The sequence below is a fragment of the Corvus kubaryi genome, unplaced genomic scaffold (assembly GCF_017639235.1).
Source record: "Corvus kubaryi isolate FWS band 111438036 unplaced genomic scaffold, C.kubaryi_AGA036_p1.0 split3-73, whole genome shotgun sequence".
Lineage (NCBI taxonomy): Eukaryota > Metazoa > Chordata > Aves > Passeriformes > Corvidae > Corvus > Corvus kubaryi.
Window position 1 is genome coordinate 3,022,470 of NW_024582091.1, and position 22,038 is coordinate 3,044,507.

The 22,038-nt window shown below is 35.6% G+C and overlaps 1 protein-coding gene across 2 annotated transcripts in view; it reads right to left on the minus strand.

The window, feature by feature from the left end:
* Window positions 1-22,038, minus strand: part of CSMD1 (CUB and Sushi multiple domains 1) — a 1,103,023-nt gene that overhangs the window by 865,715 nt on the left and 215,270 nt on the right. For both annotated transcript variants that reach the window (XM_042017326.1, XM_042017325.1), the window contains exon 2: window positions 18,372-18,588. In XM_042017326.1, coding sequence (XP_041873260.1) covers window positions 18,372-18,588 — 217 coding nt within the window. The remainder of the gene's footprint in view (window positions 1-18,371; window positions 18,589-22,038) is intronic.

Genomic DNA, 22,038 nt, shown 5'->3' on the forward strand with positions numbered 1-22,038 from the left:
GGACAACATCTTCTATATTACTAATAAGGAAAACCAAAGCTAAGGGGATCTACCTGTCTTAAAGAGGTAGATTTTAGCGTTTACTTCAAAGCAGCTTTTGTTTACACTTCAAAGATTTGAAACAAAACCAAATGCTGAGGAAAGAAGGTACTTCTTTTACTCCTTTTTCCACACATGAAGAGAGTGGAGAACAAAAGTTTCCATGTCGTATATCAGAAAACGAGAACGTAAAGATGGTTTGCAATTCATTTCTGTTCAAAGCACTTCACAGCGATGGATCTGAGAGAACTCTGACAGGTCCCTTCACAAAAAGAATAATTATTCTGAACTGTGACTTAAAGGTAATGGAGAAAGCCTTGCCTTATGCACTATCTGGCATAGCTTAAATTTATTTCTCCATCTCCCACTATAGTGAGATGTTTTAATTTCAAAGTAGTGTACTTGGCATATTTTATTTGACCATCCTGTTTACAAATAACATTGCATTTTCATAACTTTATGAAATGAGTTGATAAAAACTTAAAACTTGCATGAAAATGCAAAATTTCTTCTAAACGACAGAAGCTTTTTATTTTATTTTTTTTTAATTACAATTATGTTGGGAAGAAGGCTTGTATGGAAGATATGTCCTGGGTATGAAAGCTTTTTTCTTTTGCTTCTGTCTACTGCTTACTACCAGGATCCTTTTTTCCAAGCTTTGATTATCTTCTAAACAACACAAATTCTACCTATTTTCTTAAAGCTATCCATTCCACAAGCTAAAAACAAAACAATAAAAAAGGAACAACTTCCTTTCCCCACCACTTAGTGAGCTTATTGGTGGGAATCGGATTTCCAATACCAATTTACTCACATATTTACTCACTAATTTCATGGGATAAGAGCTTTTTGAAAGTTGAAATATGACATTTGCCTCAGGTTGTCCTAAAAAAACTGTTGTGGAACCACAATGTTTTTAATGTGTAGGAAACGTCTGATATTTTTTTCAAAGTTAATTTATTAGTCCAAGTAATATGACTTTCAGTATTTTCCAAAGAAAATTTGTCTGTCAGATAATTTCTGATACTTCTGTTTCTTATCCTAATGCCACTTTCTCTGAACTTATGAGAATATTAAATAGGCAAACTGATATTACTGAAGATTGAGGATATGTATTACAAGATGAAGGAGCAGCCAGAATGCTCCACATATCTCTAATTTCAAATTACCACATGACATTTGCCACTTCCAACCTTACACTGGTAACTGGCATTCTGTTCAACCATTATAAATTTGTTTAAGTATTTAAATAAAGACAGAAGAACCACTAAGGGGTTTTTGACAGTGTAGCAAATTACACAGGTCTGTTAAATGCATCACTGTTCTGGTGGAAGGCAGCGTGGCAAAGAATTCCCACAGGAACTGAGGGGGAGAGAAGGATCAGAGCCAATTTTTCCAGTCTAAGCATGGATATATATCAACTGAGCCATGCTATGAAGCTGTATGCTAAAGACCTATCTACTTGCCAATAAATGTTAATGCACAATAAAATTAAGCACACTAGCTATTTTTCACTGATTTCTCACTTTTACTATAACTGGATTTTTTTTTTTTTTTTTTAAGTAGAGTAAGTTTCTTTGCCTAAGGGCACTCTGTAGTTACACCTATGAAGGTATTTTGCAGAAAGATAAAAGTTCTAGTCTGCCCACACTTGGAAACAGCAGGAAGTGTTTTAGTAACACACAGTGCCACACTGAGCACAATCTAACTGAAAGCTGTCTAAAGCAGATTGGACTCTACTTGTCATTTGCTGCCAGTACTTAAGGTGAGCACAATGAACTAATGCCTTCGATCTCCTGTGAGCAATCCGAGTGTTCTTACCCATTAGTTAGTGAATGCTCTAAATTCACCCCTGGATTTACCATACCCTAATTTCTCTGGGCAGGTGAGCCTCAATCCAAGCAATCTACTTCTTTTGTGTTCCACTTTGAGGTGGTCAAGGGAGATAGATAGAACCAGAGAAGTCAGAAATTTGCCCCAGGTAAGAGGAAGTTAAGTGTAAATGAGACAAATAAATGCTTACTATATAGTTAAGGCTTTAGCTTAGACTCATAGCACTTAAAGAGAAATTTACATATAAGAATAAAAGAAAATAATTACAGTAGAAAGAGTAACAAGCAAAAGAAGGAAGTCATGATCAGGATTAAGGTAAGAAGGATGAAGATGGGAAAGAGGAATTTGCTTTATTCAACAAATGCACTTTGTTTTCCTGCATGAAATTTTGCATGCTAAAATTGGACAGTTTAAATGTAATATACTTCATTATTTACCTTACACATGGATTTCTCTAAAAAATTTTAAGCCAAGGATGTAAGCTGCCTTGTTTCCTGCCTCATTCAGGAAATGATCATCCAGTAAAATCATTGTGGAGATGCTTACCATTCCAATTAAAGGTAACTCTATCAGTATGGTTATTGAATTCACAAACTCTTTTAATTAGTTCTGTCACCCTCTTTTTGCATCTGGTGATGTTTATCCAATTAAGGTGAATGGCTAAGATTTCAAACTGTTATTAGTTTTTGCCTACTAGAAAAAGATAAATTATGTACTTACAATAAAATAATATAAGTATGAACTCTGAAATTGGTTCTGAAATTCACTCCATCATAAACTTGATCCAATTAACTAAACCACATGATTTGGCCGGTCTGGAATTACAGAAAACATAGAGCCAATCCTGGGTCTACATCCAGTATGTATGAGGGTTCATTCAATCTCACAATATTTTCTGTACAAAACAAAACTGGCTGAAGTTTTGGTGGAAGAAAAGAGAAACATGAGACCCAAATATTCTCCTGTTTTCTTGAAGGCCTCAGAAAATCTGAGGGAAGCTCTGGCTCCACTCTGAAATCTTCTGGTAGTATTGGGGCACTGCCAACACTAGCAGGTAGCAGGGTGGAGCAACATTTCCATGACTCTCTGAGGCATTGGGAAGATATTTTCCAGGGACATACGTGTCTCTTCATCATCCTTTACACAAGTACACACTGCAACCTGCCCCAACACTTCTGTTTTACATGTGCATTCACTGAGGTAATATACTTCCTGCTCTATATCCACTTTATTTACTCTGTTCAAAGATCCAAGAGGTGTTACATCAAAAGTGTGTCTTTTATTGCCCATAAACATCACTTTAGTGTTAGTACAGCTGCCTTCATTGGACCTGTCTTTACAATTACAAACAAAAGACTTGATTTAGCACATCCTAGACTGCCTTACTGCCGAGCTAGGAAAGCTCCACATGTGCTAGCAGCTTGCTTCCCTTGGCTTATGGTCCCAGGGCTCTAAAAACCTTTAAACATAAATAAAATTAAAAGATGCTCAGAAAATACAGATTTGCAGACCCAGAAATTTGAAGTTTCTGAAAAAAAACAAAGAAATGTGAACACTCTGGAAACAGGATCTCTTTTTGCCAAAGGAATAGAATGATAATATTTTATACTTCTACCTTCCACTCCAAGACACTTGACAATCTTTCAGCATTTACCAAGAGAACACACCTATTAATGAAAACACTACCTTTCGCAAAAAATAACAACAGAGATTAAGGGAAATTTTTAAAACCAGAAAGATCTCTTGTTCTAAGTCTGCTTCTAAGACCTGACTGTCTGACTGAGGTTTTTACTTAATCACACTAAATGATGATAGAAAGAACGCAAAATTTTTATTATTTGAGGAAAAACAAGAGTTCAATTGAGTTAAAATTACACCTACCAAGTATATTTCAGGCAACTTATATTTGAATTTCTGATACATGTGACTTTTTAGGTGCATTCATTAAATAATGTATCATACCCTACATTGTGTAATGGAGTTATTATTTCAGGGGTTTTTTTCTCAAATTAAACACAGTTTTATGCACTACTGAAATGCCTGACCATTTAAGTGATTTCAAATACAAAATTTGAAAGAAGTTATACAATACCAATTGAAGTCTTTTCAACTCAACTCTGCAATGAAGAAACTTTATTAAACCCTCATACTAATCAATACAGCATGTAAATACTGCCAGTAAGGACTATTAAAACAGGAAAAGATGTTTTATGGGATTCATTTTTACAGCTGCCCACGTGAAAAATCAAGAATAAGGTAATTATGTAAATTTCTTATGATAATTAAACCTCAAATTGTATATTCAATAATTCACACTCTGTCTGCTCATATCAATATTGTACCAGTATACATTATAACTTACTTCCACAATGTGATGTCAAGTTATATTCAATATGTAAATTAAGAAAATTAAGTAATTTCAAAGTCATAAATTGGTTCCTAAAATATCATTGCCATGAAACAAAATAAATAGCTTTATCTAAAGCTTTAGCTAAGCACATTCAAACTTCTTTTTAAGCAGAATCTTCCTACACACAAGCAGCAACTCTGAGCATAGGAAATTAAGGCTTGTTGGCAAGAATGTGTTAACACGTTCGTCTTGAGAAGAAGAACTTATCAGGTCTATCGTGAACTTATAAGCTTACAAAGACTTACTCAGACTGGGTGCAGAAAAAATCCTTTTTCCATTAGTGACAAGACAGAGGGTTGGAAATACAGACAAAGAGAAAACAGTGGAACAGTGCTAATAATTAAGGCACAACATTAAAATAAGTTTTCCTTTCTGTGCTCTGTATCTTGAAATACTGAAGTTAACAAGCTTTGCTTTTGGCAAGGTCTTTATGAAAAGAATGAGAGAACCTATGATTAATGGTTGCAGCAAGAATAAATAAATGAGGACAACACTATACTGTGAAAGCAAGCTTGAACATATAGCAAAAAGCTGCCAAATATGCTGAATAGTTGAAAACTAGCTTTTTAAAAATTAATCACTGTATTCTTTATTATAAAGTTAGAAATTAGTGCTTTATTATAAATTTAAAATATATAATTCAATAATTGCACAAATTATTTTATTTTTTTAATATTTCATTTATTATTTTAATAGGTAAGTTTTTTGTTTCCCTAAATCTATAGGAACTATACCCCTTATTTGTCACTGCTGTAGTGCTGGAGGAAAGTAACTTGAATCTCGAAATGTACCACTGCATGGTATATTGGTGATGATCTTTAGTATAATAGAGTCCTAGGACAACTACAACGACATACCATTCTTCTGTTCCTCTGCTCTTTCTCACCTTAGGAGTGTGAGAAGTGCAACATTTGAAAATCGGGATTTCAGAAGTAGCATTTTAAAGGGAATTGAGAATTCCTGGCTGTGGCTTTCTATTTGCCTCATAGAATTCTTCTATTATGATTTTGTTTGAAGTAGAAAAAGTGTTAAGTGCTTTGAATACTTTAAACTAGATCTGCCCTACAGTCCACATCTACATATATTAGGATTCACTGTTGCTTTCATATTTGTTTTGTGATTTTCCATTCCCTCCAAAGTGTCATATTTGGAGTAAACATTCAAATAAAGATAGGTTCTGAGAGCTTAATTTGTAAAAAAATCCTTTTATCTCCTCTAATTCTTTGCCTGAAAAATCCTTTCTGTCTATGGAATCTGTTTGCTTTCTGGTCATTGATTCCTAGGCTTCTTGGAATTTAAAAAAATAGCATAGTTGTCTATAATTTGCAGAGTTGCACAGACTTAGTTTGTGTCCACTCAAATGCATTAATATTCCAGTTCCACATCTCTCTCAAATATTGACTCATAACACTCATGTTTAAAAGATTTTCTCTCTTAAAAAATTACAAATCATTGTAAGTGTATGAGGCAAGTTTTATTTTGGCAGACATGGAAAGATCATGGGCAGGAAATTTGAAAAAAGACCAGGAAAAAAAGTTAGGTAAAACATAAAAGGAACCATATAAGCCCCAGGTTGATACAAAAGTAATTTCCATAGAAACTATGAGTAGATGGAGACAAAAACTTTAAGAAATCTTGGATTGAAAAAATTAGTAAGGCACAGATCAAGTGTGGATGTTGTGAAAAATGGGAAAAGAGTGGCACTATCAGTGCTCTTTGCACCTTTCTAACTTCAGTCACTGCTGCACAGTCACTATCACAATCCAAAACTGGACCTGGGAATTTCTTGAAGCCATAGTTTCTGCTCTTGTTACAAGGTCTTCATTTACTCCTCTTCTAAAACAGCACTGAAAATTTTAATCCTTATTAATAAGATGCTTAACTGTTATCAAGTTTGAAATTCAATTTGCTAGACAATTGCATACATATGTTTCCATTCACTGGCGTCAGTGTTAGGTCACTGCAGACTGAATGCTGCAATCAGCTGCCTTCATTATAAGTTAGGAATTCACATGCAAACGTCCCATGCACCAGTCCAAACCTGGCCCCTTTTCAATTGGATATTAGATACTCATTCACTGCTGGAGTGTAATTTTTTCATTTTATATGTAAATAACTTGATTTTCTTTCCTCACTAGAGAGCATTGAGTTATCCATGGTAATGTATTCTTTCATCTTTTTTTTTTTTGGAGTGGCAGTTTCTTCCAAACTTGGAACATCTCACAGCAAGCAGAGAAACCAACATCTTTTTCACACAGCATGATATTGGAATATTTGGCTAAAGGCCCTAAAACATTAAAAAGAAAGAAACAAACAAACACGAAATCTTATTCATGATCCTTGTGTTTACTTGTTATGCTCAATTTGATCTTTCATGCTTGTAGCACACAAAGGAAATTTTGATGGCATGGTGTTTTACTGTTCGGGTGTTTTATCTTTATAAGGAAAGGAAGCATTTTCGCCATCCATTTTCAATGATTTCTACAGGAAAAAAACATGAAGCTATGGCTGAGAGAGGTTTTCTTGTTAAATGCTTCTCAGAGCCTCACAATCTGTATGCTGTAGAACATAGCAAGTTTTAACCAAACAACATATTCTTTTACTGTACAGAGCGATGTTAAGCTTATTTAGTGACACTGTTTGAAATTTCAAGGTTACTTCAGATTTTTTTAAAACCTCTTTTTCAGTACTACCTCTTTCAAGATAAAGCAAAATTAAGACAGCATACATTTTGTAAATAACTCTTTCCTATTACAAGTAGTAAATAAAATGATGTGCAGCATAAAAGTGATTGCTATGATGTTTGGTATATGCACCATAATACCACTACTTAAGTCCATAATATTGAACAAAATTTAGTAATCTAATTAATGTACTATGTCATTTGTTGGCTGATATTAGGCTTTTGAAAGATGTAACATAGAAAACCAAATGCAAGAAGTATGGACTAAAATCTTGATTTCACTACATTGGTTGTGAAATGATGGTTTCACTGTGTGAAAGGATGGTTGCTTTACTACTGCCCTTGATACTTTCTAGCTTGGCTGCACATGTTTGTCTCAAATATCTAATAGCACACAAGAATTGTACTCTAACTAAAACCCTGTGGAATTAAAAGCTCCAAAGTACTCACAGAATCATAGAATGATTTGAGCTGAAAGAGACCGTAAAGATCATCCAGTTCCAAACCCCTGTCACAGGCAGGGAAACTTCCACTAGACCAAGTTGCTCAAATGCCTTGGACTTTATTAGAAACATAATTTTAATATTACTGTTTTCTCTAGTTAACACTTCTGTCATTAAAAACAGGAATATTTACCTTTAAAAGCAATTTTCTTTTAAAATAATTTGCTTTCTGTAACACACCAATAACTCTTCCTCTTTTGATACTTGAAATTATGCCACTAATCAATGATTTCCACAGTATTTGCCCTCTATCATAAGGTAAATAATTTTTGTAATTTCTTCTATTAGATATTGGCAATCATCTTCCCTTTAGTGAAAAGAAGTTAGGCAGAATTTCAGTAAGGTATACAAATGTTTCTTTCATTGTCAAAAAGGAATATCTGAGTAATTTTCTGTCATATGGCAGCCTAAATGCAAAGAGAAACACTGTATTTTTAATAGGAAAGTTTAATCAATTTTATGATGGAAAGTTTATAAACTATGAGACAAGAGGATGTCTCTCCTCTTTACCTTGAATCTGGGAACACGTGGTCCCTGCATGGTTCTCTTGGGAATCCCTACTTCATGACTTCATCACCATGGACAAAGCAATGATCTTGTCTCATTTTTCCTTCTGATGAATGCTCTCAAAACACCAAACTGTTAAAATTTCTAAGTATAGTAAAGGATAATCACTACTGAGACAGACAAGGGGATCGAGTGCACCCTCAGCAAATTTGCAGATGACACCAAGCTGAGTGCTGCTGTTGACACACCTGAAGGACAGACTGTCATCAAGAGGGACCAGAATCTCATGAAGTTTAACAAGCCAAAGTGCAAGATGCTGAATCTGGGATAGGGCAGCCCTAATACCAGTCCAGACTGGGGGATGAAAAGATTGAGAGCAGCCCTGACAAGAAGGATTTGGGGGTGCTGGTGGATGAGAAGCTGGACATGCCCCGGCAATGTGTTCTCACAGGCCAGAAAGCCAAATGTATCCTGGGTTGCATCCAAAGAGCATGGCCAGCAGGGCAAGGGAGGGAATTCTGCCCCTCTACTCTGCTCTGCAGAGGCTCCATTTGAAACACTACATCCAGCTCTGGGGTCTCCAGTACAGGAAGGACATTGACCTCTTGGAGTGAGTCCAGAGGAGGCCACCAAGATCATCAAAGGGATGGAGCACCTCTCCTGTGAGGAAAAGCTGAAAGAATTGGGTTTGTTCAGACTGGAGGTTTCAAGGTGACCTAACTTCAGCCTTCCAGTATCTGAATGGAGCCAACAAGGAAAATTGAGAGAAACTATCTACAAGGGCATGTAGTGACAGGAAAAGACAGAATGGCTTCAAACTGAGAGTAGATGTAGGTTAGATATTAGGAAGAAACTGTTTATTTTGCAGTGGAACAGGATGCCCAGAGAATTCGTGGATGCCACATATCATCAGTGAAAATTTCTTCCTGATGTCCAGCTTGAACTTCCCCTGGTGCTGCTTGAGGACATTTCCTCTTGTCCCATCGCTGGTTGCCTGGGAGAAGAGGCTGACACCCACATGGCTACAGCCTTGTTTCAGGCAGCTGTAGGGAATGATAAGGTCTCCCCTGAGCCTCCTTTTCTCCAGGCTAAACAACCCCAGCTCCCTCAGCTGCTCCTCACAGGACCCTTCCAGCTTCATTGCCCTTCTCTGGACTCACTCCAGCACCTCAGTATCTGCCTTGAAATAAGGGGCCCAGAACTGGACACCAGACTTGAGGCTTCACCAGTGCTGAGTACAGGGGGAAAATCACTTCCCTGGCTCTGCTGGCCACATTGCTCTTGATACAGGTCAGGATGCCATTAGCCTTTTTGGCCACCTGAGCACACTGCTGGCTCACGTTCAGCTGCTGTCAACCAGCACCCCCAGGTCCTTTTCTGCTGAGCCACTTTCCAGCCACTCCTCCCCAGTTCCTCTCACTAATTTAAGAATTATGTCAAGTACTTAAAAACAAAAAATGGAGGGTTTTTTGTAAATAGTGTCTAATAATTTACATTAAAATTCATCACAATTTTCTTACTCACGACCTTAATATGTGTATTTAACTTCAGAAGCCAAGAAAAGTAGCCTGTCTTAACTAAGATAAAAAGCAGTCTAAAACTGGCATCTGTTTTTTTCATTTCTTTGCCATTTTGCTTTTGTTTCATGATTCTGGTCACACTAGACTCTGCAAAAAAAAAGCCGGCAGTGCATATGTGTGTGTGTTGGGGGTGTGGGAGATAAACAAAAGATTATTTTCTTAAATTAACTTTTTGCTGAAAGACAGAATCATATAAATGAGATCTGTATACAAAAAAGAAGTTTTAAAGAGTGCTATTCCCTGTCTGGTTCATATTGGGCTTATTAAAAAAATTTCTCTTCAAATTTCTTTATGATGAGAGTCACTCTCATTTTATGCGTTTCAGTTAGCCACTGGCTAGTTAGCATTCTTAATAAATTCATTGAATTGAATGGAGATGACAATGCATAGTTTTCACTCAAATGGAAGTATGAACACAGGAATAATCTGGGATGTCAGCAGGAGTATACTTTAGACTGAATTAAGTGGGAAAAACATCACTGTCAAAATCCAAGGCCCCTAATAATGTCAGCAGATAGTCTTGTGAACACGAACAGTACAAACACCAAGGAAAGTCTCCAAGTAATATTGGAAACTGCAAGATTATTAGAACTTGTCTACAAAATTTGTTTTACAAGAGGAATTGATTGTGTGTGACTGGATGACAAGGGAAAGGATGCTGAACTTCCACTGCAGAAATTCAGAAGTGAGGGACTGCAGAATTCCCCTCAAATGCCTGAACATTTCTCATGTCATATCTGTCCCATGATCAATACATCCCTGTCCAGCACAGTGTGATCCAAAACCATACTGTGATCATACAGTCAATAATCACAAGGCTCAGTTAAGGCAAGCAGGTAATTACCAGATGACAGTAAGAGAACATGATTCAGAGTTTAACCTAATTACATGCATCAGAAATGTGATTACTTCATTTTCATTTTATAAAACTCTTTTTGGTCCCCTTTAATCTGATAGTTAACCTATAAAATATGTTTTTCCTTTCTAAAACAAACAAGCATCAAAAATTCTTCATAACACACAGGTAATTTAATAAGTAAAAAGTTATCTATCACAGTTATATAGAAATGATAGAAAATCCCACAATATGGACATACAGCAACAAATCAAAAGGGGACAGATTTTGACAACTGAACTTTAGTCTCATTGTGGAGTCCAGCTTCAAATTTTGTAATGGCTATAATTTAATTATTAGTTTGCAGTCAGAATATAAGCAAAAGGAAGTGACTGATGTCTGAGCAAGAACAGTTGCAATAATTATTGTATACACAGTATTTAGGGATGCCGATCGGCAGGGCTTCTGAACATAATCATGTCAATTCAACATATATTATTTAAAATAAAACAGACTTATCTTTTTTGACATAACAGAAGATGAAGGAAGACTAATATAAAACTGCTTAATGCACTCTGCATGTGTAATATATGTCTAGATGACAGAAAATAAAGTTAAGCAATTGTCCTCACTCTCAAATATTAATGAATTTAAGAATAAAAATTGCTTATACAACCAGTAATTGAGTTAATATTATCACCTGTTTATTTGGAAACTTGTCTGTTTTGTAATCATATCCCAGCTCTCATCTTCTAAATCCTTACTAGTAATACTTTTGATAGGGCAGTACTACATACTAATGCATCAAACCACTGCTGACACTTCTATGGGTTCAGTTTCAAAAGCATGTAAGAGGCAAAGAAGCAACTGTTCTCTGAAGATGTACTATGGCCAGTTTCAGATGAAAAAAGAGATCCACCTCCAAGAGGACAAAGAAGTTGAGCACAGCTACAATTCACTATGGTAACTCTCGCATTCATTTTATCATGCTGAGTTAAACAACTACATTCAAAAAAGCTTTAAATTACCAATGAAGAATATAAATTAAATTACCAATGAAGAATATAATTTAAATTACCAATGAAGAATATAACAGTATAAGTTCATGCACTGCTTTGCCTTGTTAAATGAATCTAATTTTTTTTTCCCCAAGAAATAGTAGTTCCTTAAATGTGAAATAGGTTTTTTTAGGTGGGAGTTCCATGGTTTTAGGGGGAAAAAAAAATATTCTTTTTTAGTTGGCCATCATTTAGTATCAGCCCAAAACATGTAATTAATATGTCCTATAATAATTGGAGAAATGGCTTGCTAGTAAGAAGACTCCTTATTTGACTTCATATTTAATACAACTTCTGTTAAATCTTTTTAGCATGTAGGCTTGCCAACAAAATTAGCCAGCTTATGATTTTGAATCAGGAAGCTAAAATTTTGGGAATAGGTATTTACCTTTTATCCACATCTGGGAAAAAAAAACCCCAACAACACTCTGTACATGAGGTTGAACCTGCCAGTATTGCACACATAAATTATCTTACCTTCCATTACATGCTCTTTTCACGTTGGCAGAAACTATTTGTCAGCATTTAGCTGATCAGGTCTTTCTTTCCTTAAATAGCTATGTGATGTATAATGAATCACATTTTAGCTCTATACTACAAAAGTTTCCTTTTCCTAATATGTTAGTAGGTGAAAAACTAAGAAAAATCTGATTTAGAGGAGGGCCACAAAGACGATAAGAAGGTTGGAGCACCTGTCCTACAAAGACAGTCTGAGAGAGCTGAGGCTGTTCACCCTGGAGAAGAGAAGGCTTTGGGTAGAACTCAATGCAGCCTCCAGTACCACAAGGAAACATAAAAAGGAGGAAGAGGGACTTTTTATACAGGTGACAGGACAAGGTGCACTGCTTTTAAACTGAAAGAGGGAAGCTGTAGATTAGATATGAGGAAATTAGATGTTAAATTCTTTACTCAAGAGGGTTTTGAGGCACTGGAACAGGTTGCCCAGGGAGGCTGTGTGTCCACTACCCCTTGTAGTATTGAAGTTCTGTTTGGACAGGGCTTTGAACAACCTGGTCTTGTGGAAGGTGTCCCTGACCATTGCAGGCGGGTTGGAACTAGGTGATCTCTAATGTTTCTTCCAACCCAAGTCACTCTGTATTTTATTCTGTGATTCTATGATTAACATAAAAAAGGGAACAGTAGTCACTGATTGGCACATCTACTGGCAGGAAGTCAGTAATAATTGTATAATATACAGTAATAGTTTTCCTTTTCTTACACATACATGAAGCATCAGAATGTTCTGCTGAAATTATTCAATAGTCTTGGTTTAGAAATTTCAACACTAGTCTGTTACTTTGTGCTGTGTTCTAGGTAAGCTTCATCTGGAAAAATGCTACTATACTCATTCCTATACTGTTTTCTTCACAGTCACCAGCTCACACACACACAGAAGTGTTATATACTTTGTAGGAAATGGTGTGCAATAAAAAGGTAAAAAAAATTACATATGTCATTTTCATGGGGAAGGAAAAAAGAAATAAGAACTTTAAACTGCCCAAAGCTCTTGCTGCTGCAGTGTCAGCAGTTCTGTAGAAAAGTCAATCACCCCAGCATTGCTTCACTGTTCTCTTGACCCTGGAGAGATGGAAGACAGAAATGGTTTCTGAAGAAACAATCAAATAATAAATGACAAAGAAACAGAACATAAACAAAACAAAAAAAAAAAATGTAAATGTTGCATACATTATAAATCATGGCTTTTTAAGATAAAAGAGGTTTAATAGCAAGCGAGAGCTCAGACTTTATCTTTTACCTCTGTGCTTGGATTATGATGTGCAGAGTATACGTATGGTTTATTGCTTGCTGGAAATAGGGGAAAGTGAATACTGTGAATAATTCATATTTAATCCCTATTATATGTGCATGATACAAGAAAACAGAGGATATATATTGCTATTAAGCACACATTTTATATATTCTTGTCAGAAAATTTTTGGTAAGCTGTATTTTATTACATGCTACATTAGCAACTTTCATCATAAGCATTACTGCTCCATTAAAACAAAACTGTTTATTTCAATTAACATGAGTAGTAACAAACAGCATCTATTATATTATTAGCTAGGCTGCAGTAAACTAAATAATGTTTAGAAGGCCTGAGAAGCCATGAAGGCAAGTAGACATTTTAAAATCACTTTCCAAAGAATATATATCATGTATGTCTAAAATAACTGACAGATATGCATACACACAGTAAAAAATATTTACATCTGTGTATTTTGTGTCTTCCCATTAGTGCATATAATTTAATTAACAGGTTTTCTGTGTCAGAAAAAAACAAAATTGCTTGGAATCTATTTTTAAAAGTTTTTTAGGACTGTCTGAAAGATTAACTGAGAAAGTTTTTTCCAGAATTTATCACACAGATCTGCAACTGACTCTTAGGTAAACTAAGTGTGAGATACTAAAAGAGTAACTTTTACTGCCAGACTTTGTAACACAGAGATTACATTTACCGGTATTTGACATAGAAAAAAATTTGAAACATCAGGGGGTAAACTGAGATGGAGGCAATTGCACATACAAGGTCTCAGTTCACTGTGTTTGTAAAATTCACAGTTCTGTTCTAACGCCCCACTTACACCCCAGCCCACCTCTTCAGCAACAGAGGTTTTGATACAGGCTTTTCTGTTTATCCAGTCCTGCTATGGTTTCCTTATACCTCTCTATGAAACCCCTGTTCAGGAATTCTGCATATAGAAAAAATATATTGTAACAAGAATTATGCTAAAATTAATGAGGATTTCTCTCTTTTCAGATGTGGAAAATAGGTATGTATTACAACCAGCCCTGAAATGAGTTTTGAAATCTATAAACTCTCGAGAAGTCTGTTTTGAATTCACTTGTCTGTGGCAGGTAATGTATCTACTGGCAGTACACAGGTCAATAGGTCAATACTGTCAGTTCATATTTCCCTTTATGCTGAGCCTCTTCACGGCTGACCTCTGTCCCCTATTAAAAATATTTCCATTTACTAGTTTATCTGATACATATGACAAAGAAAAAAAATCAAAATAAACATTTGCTACCTCCAGGGTTACAGTGAATTACTGAATATGACGCTTAGGGAAACAATCCACAAGGAGTACATCTGAATAATAACTGTTGTCTCAGTGCGCCCCACTTGCATCTCTTGTTTATCCGAGTTCTACGTGTTGACAATTAACTGCATATAGAAAAAGAAATTTCCATAGAATATAAAATGCAAATCAAAAATATATTTTGCATCTTTTCTCAGTTAAATTAGAATGTAGTTATATTTTGAAATCTTTCTCCATCAACTGATAAAGCAATATTTTTTCTTTAATGTAAGTTTTTTTCAATAATATAGAACTGAAATATTTGTTTTGGTTATAATATATGGTGAAATCAATTATGTAACTTCATGTTTGTCTATAGAATTAAGACTACATTATGCAAAAAAGCATTAGCATAACTAATTGGTGGTGGCAGTAGACTTAAAAGTTCCTCTTTTATATATCATAGGATCATAGTCATAGAATATCAGGTCGGAAGGATCCTCAAGAATCATCTGGTCCAACCTTCCTTGGCAAAAGAACAGTCTAACTACAATGGCCCAACACCCTGTCCAGCTGGATCTTAGAAGTGTCCAACACTGGGGATCCACCACCTCTCTTGGGAGATTATTTCAATGGCTGATACTTCTCTTTGTGAAAAATTTTCCTTGTGTGTCCACTTGGAATCTACCCAGAAGTTACTTGTACCCTATACCCCTGATTTTTTCCATGCAACTCCTTGTAAAAAAAGGGAGTCTTCATCTTCTTTGTAGCTACCCTTTAAATACTGGAGTACAGTGACAAGGTCCCCCTTTCTCTAGGCTGAACAAGCCCACTTCTCTCAGCCTTTCCTCACATGACAACTGCCCAGTCATTGATCATCTTTGTGGCCCTTCTCTGGACCCTCTCCAGCCTGTCCACATCTTTTTTGTGGAGTGGGACCAAAACTGAACACAGTATTCCAGGTGTGGCCTGACAAGCCCTGAGCAGAGTGGGACAATGACTTGTTTATCTCTGCTGGTAATGGTGTTGTTGATGAGCCCAGCACCCTGTTGGCTTTCTTTGCAGGAGCAGCACACTGCTCACTCACTTTGAGCTTGCTGCCCACCAGGAGCCCCAGGGCACTTTCCACAGAGCTACTCCCCAGATGGGTAGATCCCAACCTGTGCTGCACTCCTGGATGAAATATATGTATATAGTTATAAATATACACACTATATATATATATTTTATATATATATATATATATAAAATTATGTATTATGCATCAAATCCTGTTTTGTGTTCATTATATTTACAATGATAAACATAAAGCCACTGTGCCAATCTTTTAAGGACAATTTTGAGCCACAGGTCTCAGAATTACACAGAATTATTGCTAGCTGGATTTTTTCTAGAAGAATAGGAAGATGTAAAATAGCGCTTTTTAGTACCGTATCTTCTGTTTACACTGTTGTTCCTGCTACTATTTTAATTCTCGACATCCTTATAGCTTACAAAAGCCTGTGATTACTACCATGTGTAATTTATCCCTTAAACCAGTGTATGCTTTAATAAGGCACTAACCAAAGTTCGTATACATGTTATCATTCTGTTTTGCTTTTCTTTCTCCACACAAACAGCCTAAACCAATTTATTCCTTTGTCTAATCATTTCAATATATTTTATATCTGTTTCTATTTTTTAGGGTTTTGCAATCAATAAGTAGTGAAAATATCCTGGTGCACATTTAGCATACCGAAAGGTCCTTCAGGCAGCACAATAAACTACTTGAACATACTATTCATTTTTACTCAATTTTGTTGTAGCAGCTGAAAAACATGATGCCTTTTCTTGGTCTTAAAATCAAGAGTCAAACATGGTTAGAAGGGGAATAAGGGATTTTACCTTGGTATTTATTTTAAGGATCCTTAGGTGCACACATCCAGGTCGAATGCGCCAAAATGCACACCGCAATGCCACCCCCAAAAGATCTGGCATAACATTATAGGTCTTACTAATTAGCATATCTATCAAAAATTCTCCAGTGAGAGGCTTGAATGAGCCCCCCCTTCCTCAAGGAGCCTTCCCCTGGATGGTTCTATCTTAGTTTACAGAATGTGTTCTGGAGAGGACCTTGGGGTCTGGGGCACACTTATCCCTAGCTACAAAGCTTCTAAAATGTTTAGAGTCCAAGAATGTAGGCAAAAGCACTAAGAATACAGAGGTTGTAAAAAGGTATAATAGGTATAAAAGAAAAGGCAAAAAATCTTCATGGCATCAACATACTATACAAATTATGGAGTGAGTGTTACTTAATTATTATAGTTTGTGATGGTGATATAGTTACACAGCTATTATTAAGGAAAAGCTCCAGATTTTGCATGATGGCTAAAGGAGCACAATTATCCAAAATGTAGTTGAGTATTTTTCTCTATGGGGAAAAATAAGTGCATGCCCTGAAGCAGAACTTCCAAGATGCTCTCCTGCATCTGCATGCTGTCAGCCAAAAGACCAAGACTATAATTTTCCAATATTTGCCGAAGGCATTGTTTTGAAATGTGTAACTTCAAAGGGGTACACCTGTGAATGTTCTTTGTACAACAAAGGGTATGACATGGGATATGAGATATCAACAGAAACCTGTCATTCAAATTCTGCTATGCTAACCTCTGCAAATACAAGCAAGGAGAAAAAAATATCTTCTTCCCTGCTGGAAGTTGGAAGTGAAATCCTTGTTTTACTGGAATCATCAGCAATTAAAATGACTTCACTTGGATCAAGACCATACTTAGGAATTTCTGTTTACTATGCTCATACCCACTGAACATTTGTTGGTGCTCTTCCTTTAAACAATTTTCTACTGAGATTAGTGAAAAACAAGCAGGCATGTTAGATAATGCTAATAAAAGCATTTGACTAAAAAAGAAATATTTATCCTATATACAGGTGGTACAAGTACTAAAGGTCAGTTAAGTACAGTAAATGAAGCCCACACACTGTGCAACTAAGTCATTGGTAGCTGTGTACTACCTTCCACAGTTCTCAGAACTTTTTGAACTGAGTAAACAATCAAGCAGAACATTATTCTTGTCAAAAATATCCAGTGATGATACCCACTAAAATGTGAAACAAATTGGCGATGCTCCCACATTTGTTTTAGCAGTATAGTATAAATCAGCAGCATGTAAAAGAGTAATCAGACAACAGAACTGACAGCAGTGTTTTACAGTACTCAATAAATCTCATGCCTGAACAGAAAACGACAGAGCAGCATTGAAAGCAGTGTTTGCTTTCCAGCTCTGCAGTCCAGATCCAGCAAATGACTGAGGAACTTAAAAGACACCAATGAAATTAATGCATCAAAACCTGAAGTTGTGAAAAGCTTCAAGATCAAAAAGCTTCAATAAGGCCTCTTTATGACCTCAGTGGTATTTGGACAGATAAGACACACCAGTTTCTGACCTTTAAAGATCCCTAACTGCTTAATGGATAAGAATTTCAATTGTCAAACAACTTACTCCTGAACTCATCTCAGTAAGAGTTCTTTCAAAAACTGGTGACTGGTGCCTTCAAGAAAGGGACCCTTGGCCAAACCTGGATTCCACAAGCAGACAAATAAAAATAATACGCTTAAACGTGGAATACTTCTATGCTTAGGGCCTTCACCAAAACTGACCTTGAACTGTGCAAATTTTAGGTACAACTGATGTTACTGATACACAAGCTAGGGCCATAAAGATCTGAAATTTGGATTACCATCTTTCACTGGGAGATCTTGGGGCACTACTATCCCCTTGGCTGTAGATGAACTAAGGAAACACAGTGTATGTTCTAACATATCATCAGAACATATATTCAGGAGAGAGAAAGAAAGGCAAAGAGACAGACAGAAAGAAATTGGGAAAGAAAAAGGTACCTTACCTCACTTTTAAATTGCCTTGCTGTGGTTGTCCATCGTAAATTGACAAAATATCAAAATCTTCCTCAAGGGCAAAAGTATGAAATGACAATTGTATCCTGTTACGCTCTCCTGTGATAATGATCCATGTGCAGTTGGCATAATTTGGATAACCATGAGGAAATCCAGGGCTTTCTATAGTACCATTTGGTCCCTGTACTAAGCCTCCACAGTTCTGACCTGAAAAAGAAGAAAGGAAAATTTGCAGTTGGTTTCCTTTTCCCTCATTCAGTATATATTCTTACATAAGTACCTATATGTATAACTTAGTGTTATAATTTTTTTTCTAGATTACAAACAGCACATAAAATTGCATTTATACCATCTTCCCTTCATATTTAAAACACCCATAGCTGGATTTTCTGAGACATTTAACATCTTTTTGTGCACTGAATCATTATTTGAGGTTCTGTAGTATTAACAATGTATGACTTACTCATTCAAATGTGAAATTTCACCATTAGCCTTAATGCTATAAATTCAACAGACTGACAGTTTTAATGGCCTGAGTGTTAAAAACTTTTTGGCAAATGCTATTTTAAAAGTTTCTATATAAATACTAAAGTATCAGAGTTTCTGACATTCTGAAACCTACTTTAACATGAAGCAAAATGTAGACACATTTAATATGCATTATGTTGCAACTAACATCAAGATTTCTATACTTTGAAAACACAGCAAAATTTTTGTGGTGTAAGATTTGTAGTGCCATGTGTTTTGTGATAAGAAAAGTGGGGGTTTTTGTTTGGCCGGTCTTTTTGGTGGCTTATTTGGTTTGGTTTGGTTTGGTTTCAGTTGTTGGTTTGTGTTTGTTTTGTTTTTGGGGGATTTTTATTCTTAAAAAATAACGCTAAGGGTTTACTCAGCAGGCTTTTGTATCTGGTTTGTACATCCTACAGACTTTGTGAGGGCATGATAGCTCATTAACGGGAAGTCCTCAGCAAGAAACTTTGACTTACAGTGCACACTGTTGCTAGTTTCCTACTTGATTTGTTAATCCCACTCACAAGAGTTGTACTGACTCTGAGCTGGAGAGAAGCTCAGAAGTTAATGAAATATTTGAACAGAGAAAAATGTAAGGACATTCTGTGCACTGTAATGCTTGGATTATTATATGTGTTTTAAGCACTTCAGAACAAGTATAATCCCACATTTTATCGTTATACCTAAACCAGAAAAGTATTTCTGACTGCAATTTTGTTTTTAACTTCCCAGCAGTGGGTCTCTCAGACTGAATCTTTCAGAGAAGTGCTGTCAAATTCTTGTGGGAATCTAAATCTTAATAAGATGGATTTAATAAAAGGGATTTGCTGCTAAAACTAAAGAACTTATAAGTAATAATTTTTTCCTAAACTTCAAACATAATAACAACTCTAATGAAGAGATAAAAAGGCTGTGGGGATTCAGGAAATTTTTAAAGTAAAAATCTTCTCTGGTATACCTATCATTTGATTCACTTTAATAAGACATCTGTATTATCAAACATTTACAAAGAAGGAACCTATTACACCATGAGCTTAGCATGAGTGTTTCAGTTATGTACTGTTCACTAAAACTTAGCAGCATTCTTGCAGATACTATGCATTGTATTCCTCTTCCTACAACCACAGGGGAAATCTCATATCAATGTCACAAACAATTTAAAATAATTTAATTACTACAGAACTGATGCTCTAAAAACAGAAAAGGAAAATCATAGTGACAGACCACCACCCTATTACTCTAACCAGCTACTTTGTGTCTCCAACATCAGTTTCTGTAAGTCGAGTAGTACCCCTTGCAAGCTGTGCTGCACAGCAGCCCTTCTACCACTCGGGTGTGAAAGGTTTGCTTTAAAAAAGGAGAGCCATCAAGGGCATCTTAGCTATTAATCTAAAATCTTTCAAAGATGGAGCCCCATTTTAGGAGCAGAAATTTATAATTCTAGTGTATAAAGAATATAGTGCACCATATATAACTGCATATGTAAATGCAGTATCTTAACTAAATTTCTGACTTCCGGGGAGATAAACAAATCATGTACCCAATCTCTTTGGGAACCCTAGAGCTGGCTTAAAGTAAAACTTTATTAACCTTTATTTTTAAGCTTTATTAATTTTATAGTTATATGGTTATAAATTTTATAATATAAACGTTATTAACTTTTATTTTTAAACTCCATACTGCTGGGGTAGTAAGTGAACCCTCATGGTTCCCACAGGGCCATAACTTAGCAGTTTCCTTACACAGATGCTTGCTACCCACTTGCAGAAGTTTTTGTAACTGCCAGTGATTGTTCCCAGTTTTATTCCAGACAGTGTTTTGTACTCATCTGTAAATACAGGTTAATGTGCACTATTATTTTGGAAAATAAACAAACTCTAATGAGAAATAAGGCAGAAAATGTTTTACCACTGTTTATAAGCATTTCTTACAACCCAGAGTCCTTTCTTTCTCTACTTTGCTTTTGTTCTCCTGTATATATATTCCTCCAGTTCTGAAACTATTCATACACATATTGCCCATTTACTTTGTACCCAAAAAAACATGAGGCAAAGGAGAATCATTAAGAAAAATTATTACTGTGAAATGTTATTTAGGTTTCTTCCTAATTTTATACACATATATAAATATATACTTATTTACTTAGTGTTCGGTAAAAAAACCAGCAAAAATCCTAGAAGAAATTTAACACACAGTTAACTCCCAGCAAACCCATTGCTGCACACTCACAATTTCAAGGATGATTTTGCTTCTGAAGTAAGCAATATTCAGAGATCTTAAGAGCTATACAGTCCCAGAGAACACATTTCCTTCTAATTCTGTCCCTGCCTAGTTAAGACACGAGCATGTTAACAGGGCAGAATGTAGAAAAAAAAATGCCAGCTGCTATCTGTATAATACCTATTTTTTCAATATATGTAAGTATAAAACCTTCAGGACTGTCAAATGTTACACCTCTTCAAAGGAGCAAATTCAGTATCAAATCACTTAAGAGAGTTTCAGTTGGAGGATATACCTGGAGAGCAGGAATAAAGAGACTTAGAGCGATAGCAGCAAATTAGATAGCCATTGAACATACAATATTCCGCAAGAAATAATGCAGTTTCTGAGTGTAGAGACACCACAGACCAGTAAGATTACAGTGATGAGATTAATTAAGAACATTTTGTTTCTTATGTGCATTGTAGGAGAAGAATGATTCAACAAAGAAAATAAACATATCTACAAGAAAATTAAAAAAAAATATATCAGCAGATATTAAGTAGTTCAGCTGAGCTGAATGTAGACTGAATACCACTGACTACATCCCAAAAAGGTTTACTTCTACATTTCACTTTACCTTTGGCCTTCGTCTCAAATAACAAATTAAATACTGCCATTTTTCACAAGATGTACTGTCACTGATTGAGTACAATATGAGCACACTGAATTATTTGAATACTAAAGGTGTATTAGACTGCCATTATTCATATGATACCACGTAATTGTTTATATGAGTATAAACTATGCTGCTATTATTATTTTTCTGCCATATGTTGTCCATAGGAAGATATTCCTGGACAGCTATTTTAACCTTACGATATAAAAAGTGTATTTTAAGAAAACTGATGCTCTTGGCTTGTAGTTGAAAACTATTTAAAGTGACTA